General features: G+C 51.5%; 1 protein-coding gene across 1 annotated transcript in view; it reads right to left on the bottom strand.

Annotated features, from left to right (window-relative positions):
* Nucleotides 1–1,080: 1,080 nt before the first annotated feature.
* The window catches only part of LOC132131898 (uncharacterized), a 30,403-nt gene continuing 13,842 nt past the window's right edge, over nucleotides 1,081–17,641 (bottom strand). The window contains exons 5-9 of the mRNA XM_059544048.1: nucleotides 17,412–17,507; nucleotides 16,440–17,009; nucleotides 15,120–15,197; nucleotides 3,128–3,343; nucleotides 1,081–1,287 (exon numbers count right to left, since the gene is read on the bottom strand). Coding sequence (XP_059400031.1) covers nucleotides 1,226–1,287; nucleotides 3,128–3,343; nucleotides 15,120–15,197; nucleotides 16,440–17,009; nucleotides 17,412–17,507 — 1,022 coding nt within the window. The 3' untranslated portion in view covers nucleotides 1,081–1,225. The remainder of the gene's footprint in view (nucleotides 1,288–3,127; nucleotides 3,344–15,119; nucleotides 15,198–16,439; nucleotides 17,010–17,411; nucleotides 17,508–17,641) is intronic.

Raw genomic sequence — 17,641 nt, 5'->3', positions numbered from 1 at the left:
AGGTGGAACCCGCGTGACGCAATTCAAACGGTGGATCTTTTTTTTTTTTTGTTGACTGTCTGCCGCAGGATCATATATTTCTCAGTGCAATTCGCTAACAGGAGTCCATTTTTCATTCCAGTCATAGTTTTGTAGAAGTAAATGTTTAATGATTATATAAAAAAAAATGGCCAAAGCAAGTGAAAACAGGGATGAAGACAGTGCGATCAACATTCGCAAAAACTAAAGTCTTTCATTCCCCCTTTTATTTGACATGTAGACTTTTACTAACAGTCAGTTATTGGATAATTGATATGCAGAAAGAGACAATGGAAACATTAATATATTCTATGCAAAATTCCCCTTTAGACCCGTTTAACACCTCTTCAACACAACATCTACAGCAGGGATAGGCAACTCCGGTCCTGGAGGGCCACTATCCTGCAGAGTTTAGCTCCAACCCTAATTAAACACCTGAACAAGGCAATCAGTGTTTTCGGGATTACTAGATACAGGCAGGTGAGTTTTTATGAGGGCTGAAGCTAAACTCTGCAGGATAGTGGCCCTGCAGGACCGGAGTTGCCTATCCCTGATCTACTGCAAGCCTCTGTGCGCTTCATGTTGGACTCTTCAGATGAAAAAGGCATTTAGGTTTCTTCCAGTGTTTGAGCCATCTTGCGGTTTCTGAATGCCATTTTACATACAAATAGCTTGTTATTAGTGTATGGTTTTAAATGAAACCATTAATTTTTACCGTTAGTATATGTGAGACCAGAGTGATTAGAAATTTGAGAATTAAACTTCATAGCATTTAAACCGTTCTGCTCACATACCTGGGTTTCAATTTGAATGAGGATAAACCTCATTATGAAACTAAGCATTACTTCACAAATTACTACGTCCTGCCTTCCGAACAACTGGTGCAACCAAATAGTGTAGATTTAGTTACAAACTAGCTAGTGGTTACTAAAGCCTTGTGGTCTTAATGTTCTAATTTAAGAACTTACGAATGGCTGGTGCAACCCTACCCAGGTCTCAAGGAGAGGAACTTAAAAGCACTGTGAGAAACCGCCAAATAATACCAAAAAAAAAAAACAACTCTTCAAATCAAGCAATTCTTTATTTGAGGTGGAGCAGACCGAAAAGCTTTCAAAACAGTTTGAGCAAACAGGGAAACCATGCCATAGGATTGACACCGAATTGAAAAGATCTCCAGTAAGTGTTAAGCAAAAGTCCCATGTCCACTTCAATGACCACATCCCTGACTATTCTCTTGAATTCTTCCCTGACCTCTTCTGCTTCCGACACCTTCCCTGGACTTGTCCTTGTCCCTGGCCTTGACCCTGACTGCTTCCCGAGCCTTGTCCCTGACCCTGTCCTTGTCCCAGACCTTGTCCTTGTCCGCTTCCCTGGCCTTGTCCCTGACCCTGTCCTTGTCCCAGACCTTGTCCTTGTCCCAGACCGCTTCCCTGGCCTTGTCCCTGACCCTGGCCTTGTCCCTGACCACTTCCCTGGCCTTGCCCCTGACCCTGTCCCTGACCACTTCCCTGGCCTTGCCCCTGACCCTGGCCTTGCCCCTGACCTTGTCCTTGACCGCTTCCCTGGCCTTGTCCCTGACCCTGTCCTTGTCCCAGACCTTGTCCTTGTCCCTGACCGCTTCCCTGGCCTTGTCCCTGACCCTGGCCTTGTCCCTGACCACTTCCCTGGCCTTGTCCCTGACCCTGGCCTTGCCCCTGACCTTGTCCTTGACCGCTTCCCTGGCCTTGTCCCTGACCCTGGCCCTGTCCTTGTCCTTGACCGCTTCCCTGGCCTTGTCCCTGACCCCTTCCCTGACCCTGTCCCTGACCCTGACCACTTCCCTGACCCTGTCCCTGTCCCTGGCCGCTTCCCTGGCCTTGTCCCTGACCGCTTCCCTGGCCTTGTCCCTGACCGCTTCCCTGGCCTTGTCCCTGACCGCTTCCCTGGCCTTGTCCCTGACCCTGTCCTTGTCCGCTTCCCTGGCCTTGTCCCTGACTCTGTCCTTGTCCCTGTCCCAGACCGCTTCCCTGGCCTTGTCCCTGACCCTGGCCTTGTCCCTGACCACTTCCCTGGCCTTGTCCCTGACCCTGGCCTTGTCCCTGACCACTTCCCTGGCCTTGTCCCTGACCCTGGCCTTGTCCCTGACCACTTCCCTGGCCTTGTCCCTGACCCTGGCCTTGCCCCTGACCGCTTCCCTGGCCTTGTCCCTGACCCTGTCCTTGTCCCAGACCTTGTCCTTGTCCCTGACCGCTTCCCTGGCCTTGTCCCTGACCTTGTCCCTGACCGCTTCCCTGGCCTTGTCCCTGACCCTGGCCTTGCCCCTGACCGCTTCCCTGGCCTTGTCCCTGACCCTGGCCCTGTCCTTGTCCTTGACCGCTTCCCTGGCCTTGTCCCTGACCCTGACCGCTTCCCTGGCCTTGTCCCTGACCGCTTCCCTGGCCTTGTCCCTGACCGCTTCCCTGGCCTTGTCCCTGACCGCTTCCCTGGCCTTGTCCCTGACCCTGTCCTTGACCCTGACCGCTTCCCTGGCCTTGTCCCTGACCGTGTCCTTGACCCTGGCCGCTACCCTGTCCTTGTCCCTGACCCTGGCCTTGTCCCTGACCGCTTCCCTGGCCTTGTCCCTGAACGCTTACCTGGCCTTGTCCCTGACCCTGGCCTTGCCACTGACCCTGTCCCTGACCCTGGCCTTGCCACTGACCCTGTCCCTGACCCTGGCCTTGCCACTGACCCTGTCCCTGTCCTTGTCCCTGACCTTGACCACTTCCCTGACCGCTTCCCTGGCCTTGTCCCTGACCGCTTCCCTGGCCTTGTCCCTGACCGCTTCCCTGGCCTTGTCCCTGACCCTGACCGCTTCCCTGGCCCTGACCCTGACCGCTTCCCAAGCCCTGTCCTTGTCCCTGACCCTGTCCTTGTCCCTGACCGCTTCCCTGACCCTGTCCCTGGCCTTGTCCCTGACCCTGTCCGCTTCCCTGGCCTTGTCCCTGACCCTGTCCGCTTCCCTGGCCTTGTCCCTGACCCTGTCCGCTTCCCTGGCCTTGTCCCTGGCCTTGTCCCTGTCCGCTTCCCTGGCCGCTTCCCTGGCCTTGTCCCTGACCCTGACCGCTTCCCTGGCCTTGTCCCTGACCCTGACCGCTTCCCTGGCCTTGTCCCTGACCTTGACCTTGTCCCTGACCGCTTCCCTGGCCTTGTCCCTGACCTTGACCCTGACCGCTTCCCTGGCCTTGTCCCTGACCCTGGCCGCTTCCCTGGCCCTGGCCCTGACCTTGTCCCTGACCACTTCCCTGGCCCTGACCTTGTCCCTGACCACTTCCCTGGCCTTGTCCCTGACCCTGGCCGCTTCCCTGTCCTTGTCCCTGTCCCTGACCCTGACCGCTTCCCTGGCCCTGACCCTGACCGCTTCCCAAGCCCTGTCCTTGTCCCTGACCCTGTCCTTGTCCCTGACCGCTTCCCTGACCCTGTCCCTGACCGCTTCCCTGACCCTGTCCCTGTCCCTGGCCTTGTCCCTGACCCTGTCCGCTTCCCTGGCCTTGTCCCTGACCCTGTCCGCTTCCCTGGCCTTGTCCCTGGCCGCTTCCCTGGCCGCTTCCCTGGCCGCTTCCCTGGCCGCTTCCCTGGCCTTGTCCCTGGCCACTTCCCTGGCCTTGTCCCTGACCGCTTCCCTGGCCTTGTCCCTGACCCTGACCGCTTCCCTGGCCTTGTCCCTGACCCTGACCGCTTCCCTGGCCTTGTCCCTGACCTTGACCTTGTCCCTGACCGCTTCCCTGGCCCTGTCCCTGACCCTGGCCGCTTCCCTGGCCCTGGCCCTGACCTTGTCCCTGACCACTTCCCTGGCCCTGACCTTGACCCTGACCGCTTCCCTGGCCTTGGCCTTGTCCCTGACCCTGGCCGCTTCCCTGGCCTTGTCCCTGACCCTGGCCGCTTCCCTGGCCTTGTCCCTGACCCTGGCCGCTTCCCTGTCCTTGTCCCTGTCCTTGTCCCTGACCGCTTCCCTGGCCCTGTCCACGAACCGGTCCATGTCCCTGACAGCTCATCTGACCTCTTCCCTGACCACGTGGTTCACTGCATGCAAAGCCACCAGTGGTTGGGCAACACTTCTGTGTGGCAGGACACTGGCCATCATGGAAACAGCTTTCAGCACACAGTGGAATCATCTCTGGTAGGGGACACTGACCCGGCTTCACTGTGTGGACACAGACGGTCAGCTTTAGTTTGTGCACATAGTCAGCCACTTCAATATACAGCACGACACACTCAAAGCATGAACAGCAAGTTAGTATTATTCCTCTTTTGTGAAGTCATCCTGTGCATTAAACTATCCTAAGTGATGAATTCAAAACCTACTTCAGACGAGAACAAGGAAAAATTTCTGCTTAAAACCAACATTGAATTCAATGCATTACGCGTGTTGTTTTAAGACCCTTAGCAGCCATTAACTGAAACTCACTGAAAACAGGCAGCACACAAACAGGCCCACAGTCAAATCGACAGCATTTGTGTCCTCCAGGGCAGTCTTCATCAGAAGAACATCCTCGACGGGCCGGCACAAACGTCAGCGTCGCCGGACAAAAACCATCCACTAGAGGATTCAAGAGGATCATTTTCAGAGGCCAGAGAGAGTGTGGCTTCAGCATTTGTGTATCAGAGGTTTAAATACAGATTCTACATGTCTGTTCAGATCAAGACTTTTAAAGCCTACACATTCCTAAACTGTTAATTACTCTCAAACACTGAGCCACTTGTTTCTGCATTTCTTCAGGTTGTGTAATGAAGTCAACAGATCTTGTCACCTGTGTTACGTCTTTGAATAGCATGAGTGATGCTCAAGTATCCAAACAGATACAACAAAGCAGCAATCAACGAGAAATCCACTCGAGCGGTCATCCTCCCGACCTGTGATCTCACAACAAACTCTGCTGGAAAAGGCCCTGAATTTGTGCGTCAGAAGAAGCACACAAAGCTAAACCAACACGTGTTGCTGCAGTAGCAACCTCTGTGTAAAATGGGTTTTTTAAAAATCCAAGGAGATCAATTCCAACGTTGATCAAGCTCACCTGCCTGTAGCTTTCCAGTAGTCTGGAAGGCCTTAATTAGCTTGTTCAGGTGTGTTTGATTGGGGTTGGATGAACTGAATGCTGCATTCAAGCCATGTCATAATAATTAAGGTAGCCTAATTACGAGAGGATTGTGCGTTTCTATGGCAACACTATCAACCGCGAAATGAATCTGCAGTGGTCAGGTGGTACAGCGGTCATGTTGTGATACCGTACAAGTATTAAAATATATATTAATAATTTCACGGTGTTAATATTTACTCCGAATTCTCTAAACGGGGACAGATGTTAAAAGCAGCCGTAACTGTTATGAATATGAGAATATGATGTTAGTTCTTTAAATGTAAACTAGTTTCACTCCTTCCAGAGTGCACACATACACACACACACACACACACAAAAACTCTCTCTTAGTCAGATGTGTGTTTTATTGAGTTGTTTATCTTTTCTAAACCTGTGTGAGGCACTGATGTGTTTGTAGCGCCACCTAGCGACCATTAAACACTGACCCGCAGCACAGGACTGATTAACTTGTAATCCATAACCAGATAACTGAAATGAAGAACGAACTGCAATATTTCATAAAACTACTATTCAAACCATTGGATGACTGTTAATTATTTTACTGTTCACATAATTAATGTTTTAGCTATAAAACCGTATTTCAATTGCATGTAATTGGTGTGACTAGCAAAGACCCTAATGTTTCCTAGTATTTATGTTTAAATTATACTGAAAACACTGTTACACTGTTATGAAAATACTTGCAGTTTTGTAAAAGGTCTCATTAGGATTGTTGCACTACACCGTTTTGACCAGTAGGTGGAACCCGCGTGACGCAATTCAAACGGTGGATCTTTTTTTTTTTTTGTTGACTGTCTGCCGCAGGATCATATATTTCTCAGTGCAATTCGCTAACAGGAGTCCATTTTTCATTCCAGTCATAGTTTTGTAGAAGTAAATGTTTAATGATTATATAAAAAAAAATGGCCAAAGCAAGTGAAAACAGGGATGAAGACAGTGCGATCAACATTCGCAAAAACTAAAGTCTTTCATTCCCCCTTTTATTTGACATGTAGACTTTTACTAACAGTCAGTTATTGGATAATTGATATGCAGAAAGAGACAATGGAAACATTAATATATTCTATGCAAAATTCCCCTTTAGACCCGTTTAACACCTCTTCAACACAACATCTACAGCAGGGATAGGCAACTCCGGTCCTGGAGGGCCACTATCCTGCAGAGTTTAGCTCCAACCCTAATTAAACACCTGAACAAGGCAATCAGTGTTTTCGGGATTACTAGATACAGGCAGGTGAGTTTTTATGAGGGCTGAAGCTAAACTCTGCAGGATAGTGGCCCTGCAGGACCGGAGTTGCCTATCCCTGATCTACTGCAAGCCTCTGTGCGCTTCATGTTGGACTCTTCAGATGAAAAAGGCATTTAGGTTTCTTCCAGTGTTTGAGCCATCTTGCGGTTTCTGAATGCCATTTTACATACAAATAGCTTGTTATTAGTGTATGGTTTTAAATGAAACCATTAATTTTTACCGTTAGTATATGTGAGACCAGAGTGATTAGAAATTTGAGAATTAAACTTCATAGCATTTAAACCGTTCTGCTCACATACCTGGGTTTCAATTTGAATGAGGATAAACCTCATTATGAAACTAAGCATTACTTCACAAATTACTACGTCCTGCCTTCCGAACAACTGGTGCAACCAAATAGTGTAGATTTAGTTACAAACTAGCTAGTGGTTACTAAAGCCTTGTGGTCTTAATGTTCTAATTTAAGAACTTACGAATGGCTGGTGCAACCCTACCCAGGTCTCAAGGAGAGGAACTTAAAAGCACTGTGAGAAACCGCCAAATAATACCAAAAAAAAAAACAACTCTTCAAATCAAGCAATTCTTTGAGGTGGAGCAGACCGAAAAGCTTTCAAAACAGTTTGAGCAAACAGGGAAACCATGCCATAGGATTGACACCGAATTGAAAAGATCTCCAGTAAGTGTTAAGCAAAAGTCCCATGTCCACTTCAATGACCACATCCCTGACTATTCTCTTGAATTCTTCCCTGACCTCTTCTGCTTCCGACACCTTCCCTGGACTTGTCCTTGTCCCTGGCCTTGACCCTGACTGCTTCCCGAGCCTTGTCCCTGACCCTGTCCTTGTCCCAGACCTTGTCCTTGTCCGCTTCCCTGGCCTTGTCCCTGACCCTGTCCTTGTCCCAGACCTTGTCCTTGTCCCAGACCGCTTCCCTGGCCTTGTCCCTGACCCTGGCCTTGTCCCTGACCACTTCCCTGGCCTTGTCCCTGACCCTGTCCCTGACCACTTCCCTGGCCTTGCCCCTGACCCTGGCCTTGCCCCTGACCTTGTCCTTGACCGCTTCCCTGGCCTTGTCCCTGACCCTGTCCTTGTCCCAGACCTTGTCCTTGTCCCTGACCACTTCCCTGGCCTTGTCCCTGACCCTGGCCTTGTCCCTGACCACTTCCCTGGCCTTGTCCCTGACCCTGGCCTTGCCCCTGACCTTGTCCTTGACCGCTTCCCTGGCCTTGTCCCTGACCCTGGCCCTGTCCTTGTCCTTGACCGCTTCCCTGGCCTTGTCCCTGACCCTGACCACTTCCCTGACCCTGTCCCTGTCCCTGGCCGCTTCCCTGGCCTTGTCCCTGACCGCTTCCCTGGCCTTGTCCCTGACCGCTTCCCTGGCCTTGTCCCTGACCCTGTCCTTGTCCGCTTCCCTGGCCTTGTCCCTGACTCTGTCCTTGTCCCTGTCCCAGACCGCTTCCCTGGCCTTGTCCCTGACCTTGTCCCTGACCACTTCCCTGGCCTTGTCCCTGACCCTGGCCTTGTCCCTGACCACTTCCCTGGCCTTGTCCCTGACCCTGGCCTTGTCCCTGACCACTTCCCTGGCCTTGTCCCTGACCCTGGCCTTGCCCCTGACCGCTTCCCTGGCCTTGTCCCTGACCCTGTCCTTGTCCCAGACCTTGTCCTTGTCCCTGACCGCTTCCTGGCCTTGTCCCTGACCTTGTCCCTGACCGCTTCCCTGGCCTTGTCCCTGACCCTGGCCTTGCCCCTGACCTTGTCCTTGACCGCTTCCCTGGCCTTGTCCCTGACCCTGGCCCTGTCCTTGTCCTTGACCGCTTCCCTGGCCTTGTCCCTGACCCTGACCGCTTCCCTGACCCTGTCCCTGACCCTGACCGCTTCCCTGGCCTTGTCCCTGACCGCTTCCCTGGCCTTGTCCCTGACCGCTTCCCTGGCCTTGTCCCTGACCGCTTCCCTGGCCTTGTCCCTGACCCTGTCCTTGACCCTGACCGCTTCCCTGGCCTTGTCCCTGACCGTGTCCTTGACCCTGGCCGCTTCCCTGTCCTTGTCCCTGACCCTGGCCTTGTCCCTGACCGCTTCCCTGGCCTTGTCCCTGAACGCTTACCTGGCCTTGTCCCTGACCCTGGCCTTGCCACTGACCCTGTCCCTGACCCTGGCCTTGCCACTGACCCTGTCCCTGACCCTGGCCTTGCCACTGACCCTGTCCCTGTCCTTGTCCCTGACCTTGACCACTTCCCTGACCCTGTCCCTGACCGCTTCCCTGGCCTTGTCCCTGACCGCTTCCCTGGCCTTGTCCCTGACCGCTTCCCTGACCTTGTCCCTGACCCTGACCGCTTCCCTGGCCCTGACCCTGACCGCTTCCCAAGCCCTGTCCTTGTCCCTGACCCTGTCCTTGTCCCTGACCGCTTCCCTGACCCTGTCCCTGTCCCTGGCCTTGTCCCTGACCCTGTCCGCTTCCCTGGCCTTGTCCCTGACCCTGTCCGCTTCCCTGGCCTTGTCCCTGACCCTGTCCGCTTCCCTGGCCTTGTCCCTGGCCTTGTCCCTGTCCGCTTCCCTGGCCGCTTCCCTGGCCTTGTCCCTGACCGCTTCCCTGGCCTTGTCCCTGACCCTGACCGCTTCCCTGGCCTTGTCCCTGACCTTGACCTTGTCCCTGACCGCTTCCCTGGCCTTGTCCCTGACCTTGACCCTGACCGCTTCCCTGTCCTTGTCCCTGACCCTGGCCGCTTCCCTGGCCCTGGCCCTGACCTTGTCCCTGACCACTTCCCTGGCCCTGACCTTGTCCCTGACCACTTCCCTGGCCCTGTCCCTGACCCTGGCCGCTTCCCTGTCCTTGTCCCTGTCCTTGTCCCTGACCGCTTCCCTGGCCCTGTCCACGAACCGGTCCATGTCCCTGACAGCTCATCTGACCTCTTCCCTGACCACGTGGTTCACTGCATGCAAAGCCACCAGTGGTTGGGCAACACTTCTGTGTGGCAGGACACTGGCCATCATGGAAACAGCTTTCAGCACACAGTGGAATCATCTCTGGTAGGGGACACTGACCCGGCTTCACTGTGTGGACACAGACGGTCAGCTTTAGTTTGTGCACATAGTCAGCCACTTCAATATACAGCACGACACACTCAAAGCATGAACAGCAAGTTAGTATTATTCCTCTTTTGTGAAGTCATCCTGTGCATTAAACTATCCTAAGTGATGAATTCAAAACCTACTTCAGACGAGAACAAGGAAAAATTTCTGCTTAAAACCAACATTGAATTCAATGCATTACGCGTGTTGTTTTAAGACCCTTAGCAGCCATTAACTGAAACTCACTGAAAACAGGCAGCACACAAACAGGCCCACAGTCAAATCGACAGCATTTGTGTCCTCCAGGGCAGTCTTCATCAGAAGAACATCCTCGACGGGCCGGCACAAACGTCAGCGTCGCCGGACAAAAACCATCCACTAGAGGATTCAAGAGGATCATTTTCAGAGGCCAGAGAGAGTGTGGCTTCAGCATTTGTGTATCAGAGGTTTAAATACAGATTCTACATGTCTGTTCAGATCAAGACTTTTAAAGCCTACACATTCCTAAACTGTTAATTACTCTCAAACACTGAGCCACTTGTTTCTGCATTTCTTCAGGTTGTGTTATGAAGTCAACAGATCTTGTCACCTGTGTTACGTCTTTGAATAGCATGAGTGATGCTCAAGTATCCAAACAGATACAACAAAGCAGCAATCAACGAGAAATCCACTCGAGCGGTCATCCTCCCGACCTGTGATCTCACAACAAACTCTGCTGGAAAAAGCCCTGAATTTGTGCGTCAGAAGAAGCACACAAAGCTAAACCAACACGTGTTGCTGCAGTAGCAACCTCTGTGTAAAATGGGTTTTTTAAAAATCCAAGGAGATCAATTCCAACGTTGATCAAGCTCACCTGCCTGTAGCTTTCCAGTAGTCTGGAAGGCCTTAATTAGCTTGTTCAGGTGTGTTTGATTGGGGTTGGATGAACTGAATGCTGCATTCAAGCCATGTCATAATAATTAAGGTAGCCTAATTACGAGAGGATTGTGCGTTTCTATGGCAACACTATCAACCGCGAAATGAATCTGCAGTGGTCAGGTGGTACAGCGGTCATGTTGTGATACCGTACAAGTATTAAAATATATATTAATAAGTTCACGGTGTTAATATTTACTCCGAATTCTCTAAACGGGGACAGATGTTAAAAGCAGCCGTAACTGTTATGAATATGAGAATATGATGTTAGTTCTTTAAATGTAAACTAGTTTCACTCCTTCCAGAGTGCACACATACACACACACACACACACACACACACACAAAAACTCTCTCTTAGTCAGATGTGTGTTTTATTGAGTTGTTTATCTTTTCTAAACCTGTGTGAGGCACTGATGTGTTTGTAGCGCCACCTAGCGACCATTAAACACTGACCCGCAGCACAGGACTGATTAACTTGTAATTAGGGCTGTGAATCTTTGGCAAGGCAGCGATTCGATTCGATTACGATTTATGGGTTTTCGATTCGATTTAATAATGATTTTTGCAAATTTAGAACGATTCAATTCGATTCGATTCACAATTAAATTCGATTCGATTCGATTATAACGATTAGATTCTGCATTCTTTAAGTGCATTCACGGGATTATTTAAATGCTTCTACTACATTACTTAAATGCTTAGTTAGGGGGCAAATTACAGTAGCATTTATGGTTAGAGAACCATAGGTTAGAAAAAAAAAAAAAAAACCTTTTGTCAATTGTTAAATGCTAGTTTAATGATGCGACATGGCATACATAAAAATGTATGTAAGCCAAGTTTTTAAAAAAGAGCTTAAAGAGTATTATGTATAAGCTAACATTTGGTCACACCAGGGGCGTAGCCATAATTTCAGCAGTGACAGAAATGTCAAATACAATCATTTTATGTATGTAGCCTTTATAATAATAATAATAATAATTATTATTATTATTATAATTTTTATTATTATTATTATTATTATTATTATTTTTTACAAGGAATTATCTTCTTTTTTAATTACTTTTAATTAGCTGTAATAAATCAAATACACTGCTGGACAATAATCAATGATTTGTAATATATATTTTTTTCCTAATGGCAATTTTATGATTGTTTTATATACTAGACTACATTTAATTAGCAATTATTTAAATTTTGCACAGAAATGCACAGAATAAGGTAGAAAATATACTTTATAGTTTCTGTACTGTAATAAATGTCAATTAGCATTGCATCTAAATAAATTGTTTGTGTTTTTTTTTTAGTTTCATCAATTCATTCTGCTTTTATTCAGTTTAGCTGCAGATATAGCCTGGCACGTCTATGAGAGCGAGATCGCTTCTCTTTCAGTGTGCAAACGTCTTCATCTCTATTTAACTTTTCCTCTCCATCAGCGAATGATTCTGAGAGAAAACGTGCCAGATGTCTGTTTGCTAATGAAACAAACGCTACTTTCATGCATCTGATTATCAGATAAATCTCGCTCTCTTATTTCAAGGTCGTTGTTAATGCTGTGGTTAATTTTAACAGTTTCTTTCGTATATTCGGTTCATCCGCATTGTTTAAAAACATTTATCATTCAATGGATCTGTGAGTATGATTTAGACACTTACATTTCTGCTCCGTCCATGCAATAAACACAGCTGTCGACGGCTCCGGTAACTCCGTCGGTAAGATGCAGAGAGCCATTGACAAACTACAGAAAAGTAAAACTACTTCACGTTAACATTACTGGCCACGAGTCCTATAGATCACACGTCAGCTGCGTCAGAGACGAACGGAGCGCGAGCGCAATCCTGTGACAGTCTCAGTCGGTAAACAGTGGAACGCGTGAAGGACAGATAAGAGGCACGATTCACGAACACTCTTCAAGGTCTCCATTAATTCGTGTGTGTAGTAATTTAATGTGTATACATTTGGAAAGCATTGAATCGCTATAGAAATCGCGATTCATTCGATTCTTAGCATTTTGAATCTATTACTGTCCAAGATCGGCGATTCACGATTCAAAAATCATGTTTCAAGATCGATGCATATGAATCGGCAGGGTTTGTAATCGATGCATCGAGAAAACGAGTGAATCGTTACACCCCTACTTGTAATCCATAACCAGATAACTGAAATGAAGAACGAACTGCAATATTTCATAAAAGTACTATTCAAACCATTGGATGAGTGTTAATTATTTTACTGTTCACATAATTAATGTTTTAGCTATAAAACCGTATTTCAATTGCATGTAATTGGTGTGACTAGCAAAGACCCTAATGTTTCCTAGTATTTATGTTTAAATTATACTGAAAACATTACACTGTTATGAAAATACTTGCAGTTTTGTAAAAGGTCTCATTAGGATTGTTGCATTACACCGTTTTGACCAGTAGGTGGAACCCGCGTGACGCAATTCAAACGGTGGATTTTTCTTTTTTTTGTTGACCGTCTACCGCAGGATCATATATTTCTCAGTGCAATTCGCTAACAGGAGTCCATTTTTCATTCCAGTCGTAGTTTTGTAGAAGTAAATGTTTAATGATTATATAAAAAAAATGGCCAAAGCAAGTGAAAACAGGGATGAAGACAGTGCGATCAACATTCGCAAAAACTAAAGTCTTTCATTCCCCCTTTTATTTGACATGTAGACTTTTACTAACAGTCAGTTATTGGATAATTGATATGCAGAAAGAGACAATGGAAACATTAATATATTCTATGCAAAATTCCCCTTTAGACCCTTTTAACACCTCTTCAACACATCTACAGCAGGGATAGGCAACTCCGGTCCTGGAGGGCCACTATCCTGCAGAGTTTAGCTCCAACCCTAATTAAACACACCTGAACAAGGCAATCAGTGTTTTCGGGATTACTAGATACAGGCAGGTGAGTTTTTATGAGGGCTGAAGCTAAACTCTGCAGGATAGTGGCCCTGCAGGACCGGAGTTGCCTATCCCTGATCTACAGCAAGCCTCTGTGCGCTTCATGTTGGACTCTTCAGATGAAAAAGGCATTTAGGTTTCTTCCAGTGTTTGAGCCATCTTGCGGTTTCTGAATGCCATTTTACATACAAATAGCTTGTTATTAGTGTATGGTTTTAAATGAAACCATTAATTTTTACCGTTAGTATATGTGAGACCAGAGTGATTAGAAATTTGAGAATTAAACTTCATAGCATTTAAACCGTTCTGCTCACATACCTGGGTTTCAATTTGAATGAGGATAAACCTCATTATGAAACTAAGCATTACTTCACAAATTACTACGTCCTGCCTTCCGAACAACTGGTGCAACCAAATAGTGTAGATTTAGTTACAAACTAGCTAGTGGTTACTAAAGCCTTGTGGTCTTAATGTTCTAATTTAAGAACTTACGAATGGCTGGTGCAACCCTACCCAGGTCTCAAGGAGAGGAACTTAAAAGCACTGTGAGAAACCGCCAAATAATACCAAAAAAAAAACAACTCTTCAAATCAAGCAATTCTTTATTTGAGGTGGAGCAGACCGAAAAGCTTTCAAAACAGTTTGAGCAAACAGGGAAACCATGCCATAGGATTGACACCGAATTGAAAAGATCTCAAGTAAGTGTTAAGCAAAAGTCCCATGTCCACTTCAATGACCACATCCCTGACTATTCTCTTGAATTCTTCCCTGACCTCTTCTGCTTCCGACACCTTCCCTGGCCTTGTCCTTGTCCCTGGCCTTGACCCTGACTGCTTCCCAAGCCTTGTCCCTGACCCTGTCCTTGTCCCAGACCTTGTCCTTGTCCCTGACCCTGGCCCTGACCGCTTCCCTGGCCTTGTCCCTGACACTGTCCTTGTCCCTGACCCTGGCCTTGTCCCTGACCCTGGCCGCTTCCCTGGCCTTGTCCCTGACCCTGGCCGCTTCCCTGGCCTTGTCCCAGACCTTGTACTTGTCCCTGACTGCTTCCCTGGCCTTGTCCCTGACCCTGTCCTTGTCCCTGACTGCTTCCCTGGCCTTGTCCCTGACCCTGTCCTTGTCCCTGACCCTGGCCGTTTCCCTGGCCTTGTCCCTGACCCTGGCCGCTTCCCTGGCCTTGTCCCTGACCCTGGCCGCTTCCCTGGCCTTGTCCCTGACCCTGTCCTTGTCCCTGGCCGCTTCCCTGGCCTTGTCCCTGACCCTGACCCTGTCCTTGTCCCTGGCCGCTTCCCTGACCTTGTCCCTGACCCTGACCCTGTCCTTGTCCCTGGCCGCTTCCCTGGCCTTGACCCTGACCCTGTCCTTGTCCCTGACCCTGGCCGTTTCCCTGGCCTTGTCCCTGACCCTGTCCTTGTCCCTGACCCTGACCGCTTCTCTGTCCTTGTCCCTGACCCCGTCCTTGTCCCTGACCCTGACCGCTTCCCTGGCCTTGTCCCTGACCCTGGCCGCTTCCCTGGCCTTGTCCCTGACCCTGTCCGCTTCCCTGGCCTTGTCCCTGACCCTGTCCTTGTCCCTGACCTTGTCCCTGACCCTGTCCTTGTCCCTGACCTTGCCCCTGACCTTGTCCTTGACCGCTTCCCTGGCCTTGTCCCTGACCCTGGCCCTGTCCTTGTCCCTGACCCTGGCCCTGTCCTTGTCCTTGACCGCTTCCCTGGCCTTGTCCCTGACCCTGACCACTTCCCTGACCCTGTCCCTGTCCTTGTCCCTGACCCTTGCCTTGTCCCTGACCGCTTCCCTGGCCTTGTCCCTGACCTTGTCCCTGACCGCTTCCCTGGCCTTGTCCCTGACCTTGTCCCTGACCCCGGCCGCTTCCCTGTCCTTGTCCCTGACCCTGTCCGCTTCCCTGTCCTTGTCCCTGACCCTGGCCTTGTCCCTGACCGCTTCCCTGGCCTTGTCCCTGACCCTGCCACTGACCTTGTCCCTGACCCTGACCCTGGCCTTGCCACTGACCCTGGCCTTGCCACTGACCCTGTCCCTGGCCTTGTCCCTGACCGCTTCCCTGGCCTTGTCCCTGACCCTGTCCGCTTCCCTGGCCTTGTCCCTGACCCTGTCCGCTTCCCTGGCCTTGTCCCTGACCCTGTCCCTGACCCTGTCCCTGACCGCTTCCCTGGCCTTGTCCCTGACCCTGTCCTTGACCCTGGCCCTGACCCTGGCCGCGTCCCTGGCCCTGTCCCTGACCCTGACCCTGACCGCTTCCCTGGCCTTGTCCCTGACCCTGACCCTGACCGCTTCCCTGGCCTTGTCCCTGACCGCTTCCCTGGCCTTGTCCCTGACCGCTTCCCTGGCCTTGTCCCTGACCGCTTCCCTGGCCTTGTCCCTGACCGCTTCCCTGGCCTTGTCCCTGACCCTGACCGCTTCCCTGACCCTTGCCCTGTCCTTGTCCCTGACCCTTGCCTTGTCCCTGACCCTTGCCTTGTCCCTGACCCTTGCCTTGTCCCTGACCGCTTCCCTGGCCTTGTCCCTGACCTTGTCCCTGACCACTTCCCTGGCCTTGTCCCTGACCCTGTCCTTGACCCCGGCCGCTTCCCTGTCCTTGTCCCTGACCCTGTCCGCTTCCCTGTCCTTGTCCCTGACCCTGGCCTTGTCCCTGACCCTGCCCCTGACCTTGTCCCTGACCTTGTCCCTGACCCTGGCCTTGACCCTGGCCTTGCCACTGACCCTGTCCCTGACCCTGGCCTTGTCCCTGACCGCTTCCCTGGCCTTGTCCCTGACCTTGTCCCTGACCGCTTCCCTGGCCTTTTCCCTGACCCTGTCCCTGACCGCTTCCCTTGCCTTGTCCCTGACCCTGTCCTTGACCTCTTCCCTGGCCTTGTCCGTGACCGCTTCCTTGGCCTTGTCCCTGACCCTGGCCGCGTCCCTGGCCCTGACCCTGGCTCTGAGCGCTTCCCTGGCCTTGTCCCTGACCGCTTCCCTGGCCTTGTCCCTGACCGCTTCCCTGGCCTTGTCCCAGACCTTGTCCTTGTCCGTGACCGCTTCCCTGTCCTTGTCCCTGACCCTGGCCGCTTCCCTGGCCTTGTCCCTGACCCTGTCCTTGTCCCTGGCCACTTCCCTGGCTTTGTCCCTGACCCTGTCCTTGTCCCTGGCCGCTTCCCTGGCCTTGTCCCTGACCCTGTCCCTGTCCCTGGCCGCTTCCCTGGCCTTGTCCCTGACCCTTTCCTTGTCCCTGAACCTGGCCGCTTCCCTGGCCTTGTCCCTGACCCTGTCCTTGTCCCTGACCCTGGCCGCTTCCCTGGCCTTGTCCTTGACCCTGTCCTTGTCCCTGACCCTGACCGCTTCCCTGGCCTTGTCCCTGACCCTGACTGCTTCCCTGGCCTTGTCCCTGACCCTGTCCTTGTCCCTGACCCTGACCGCTTCCCTGGCCTTGTCCCTGACCCTGGCCGCTTCCCTGGCCTTGTCCCTGACCCTGGCCCCTTCCCTGGCCTTGTCCCTGACCCTGGCCCCTTCCCTGACCCTGGCCTTGTCCCTGACCCTGGCCTTGCCCCTGACCTTGTCCTTGACCGCTTCCCTGGCCTTGTCCCTGACCTTGTCCTTGTCCGCTTCCCTGGCCTTGTCCCTGACCACTTCCCTGACCCTGTCCCTGTCCTTGTCCCTGGCCCTGGCCTTGTCCCTGACCGCTTCCCTGGCCTTGTCCCTGACCCTGGCCTTGTCCCTGACCGCTTCCCTGGCCTTGTCCCTGACCTTGTCCCTGACCACTTCCCTGGCCTTGTCCCTGACCCTGTCCTTGACCCCGGCCGCTTCCCTGTCCTTGTCCCTGACCCTGTCCGCTTCCCTGTCCTTGTCCCTGACCCTGTCCTTGTCCCTGACCGCTTCCCTGGCCTTGTCCCTGACCCTGGCCTTGCCCCTGACCTTGTCCCTGACCCTGGCCTTGCCCCTGACCCTGTCCCTGACCGCTTCCCTGGCCTTGTCCCTGATCGCTTCCCTGGCCTTGTCCCTGACCCTGTCCCTGACCCTGTCCTTGACCCTGACCTTGACCTTGTCCCTGACCCTGTCCTTGACCCTGTCCCTGACCGCTTCCCTGGCCTTGTCCCTGACCCTGACCGCTTCCTTGGCCTTGTCCCTGACCCTGTCCCTGTCCCTGACCTTGTCCCTGACCCTGACCGCTTCCCTGGCCTTGTCCCTGACCGCTTCCCTGGCCCTGTCCCTGACCTTGTCCCTGACCCTGACCGCTTCCCTGGCCTTGTCCCTGACCGCTTCCCTGGCCTTGTCCCTGACCCTGGCCGCATCCCTGGCCCTGGCCCTGACCTTGTCCCTGACCTTGTCCCTGACCCTGGCCCTGACCCTGGCCGCTTCCCTGTCCTTGTCCCTGACCG

Source organism: Carassius carassius, chromosome 48 (genome assembly GCF_963082965.1).
Source record: "Carassius carassius chromosome 48, fCarCar2.1, whole genome shotgun sequence".
Classification (NCBI taxonomy): domain Eukaryota; kingdom Metazoa; phylum Chordata; class Actinopteri; order Cypriniformes; family Cyprinidae; genus Carassius; species Carassius carassius.
Note: the sequence above shows the minus strand (reverse complement) of the source record. Positions and strands in the feature narration are given on the sequence as shown.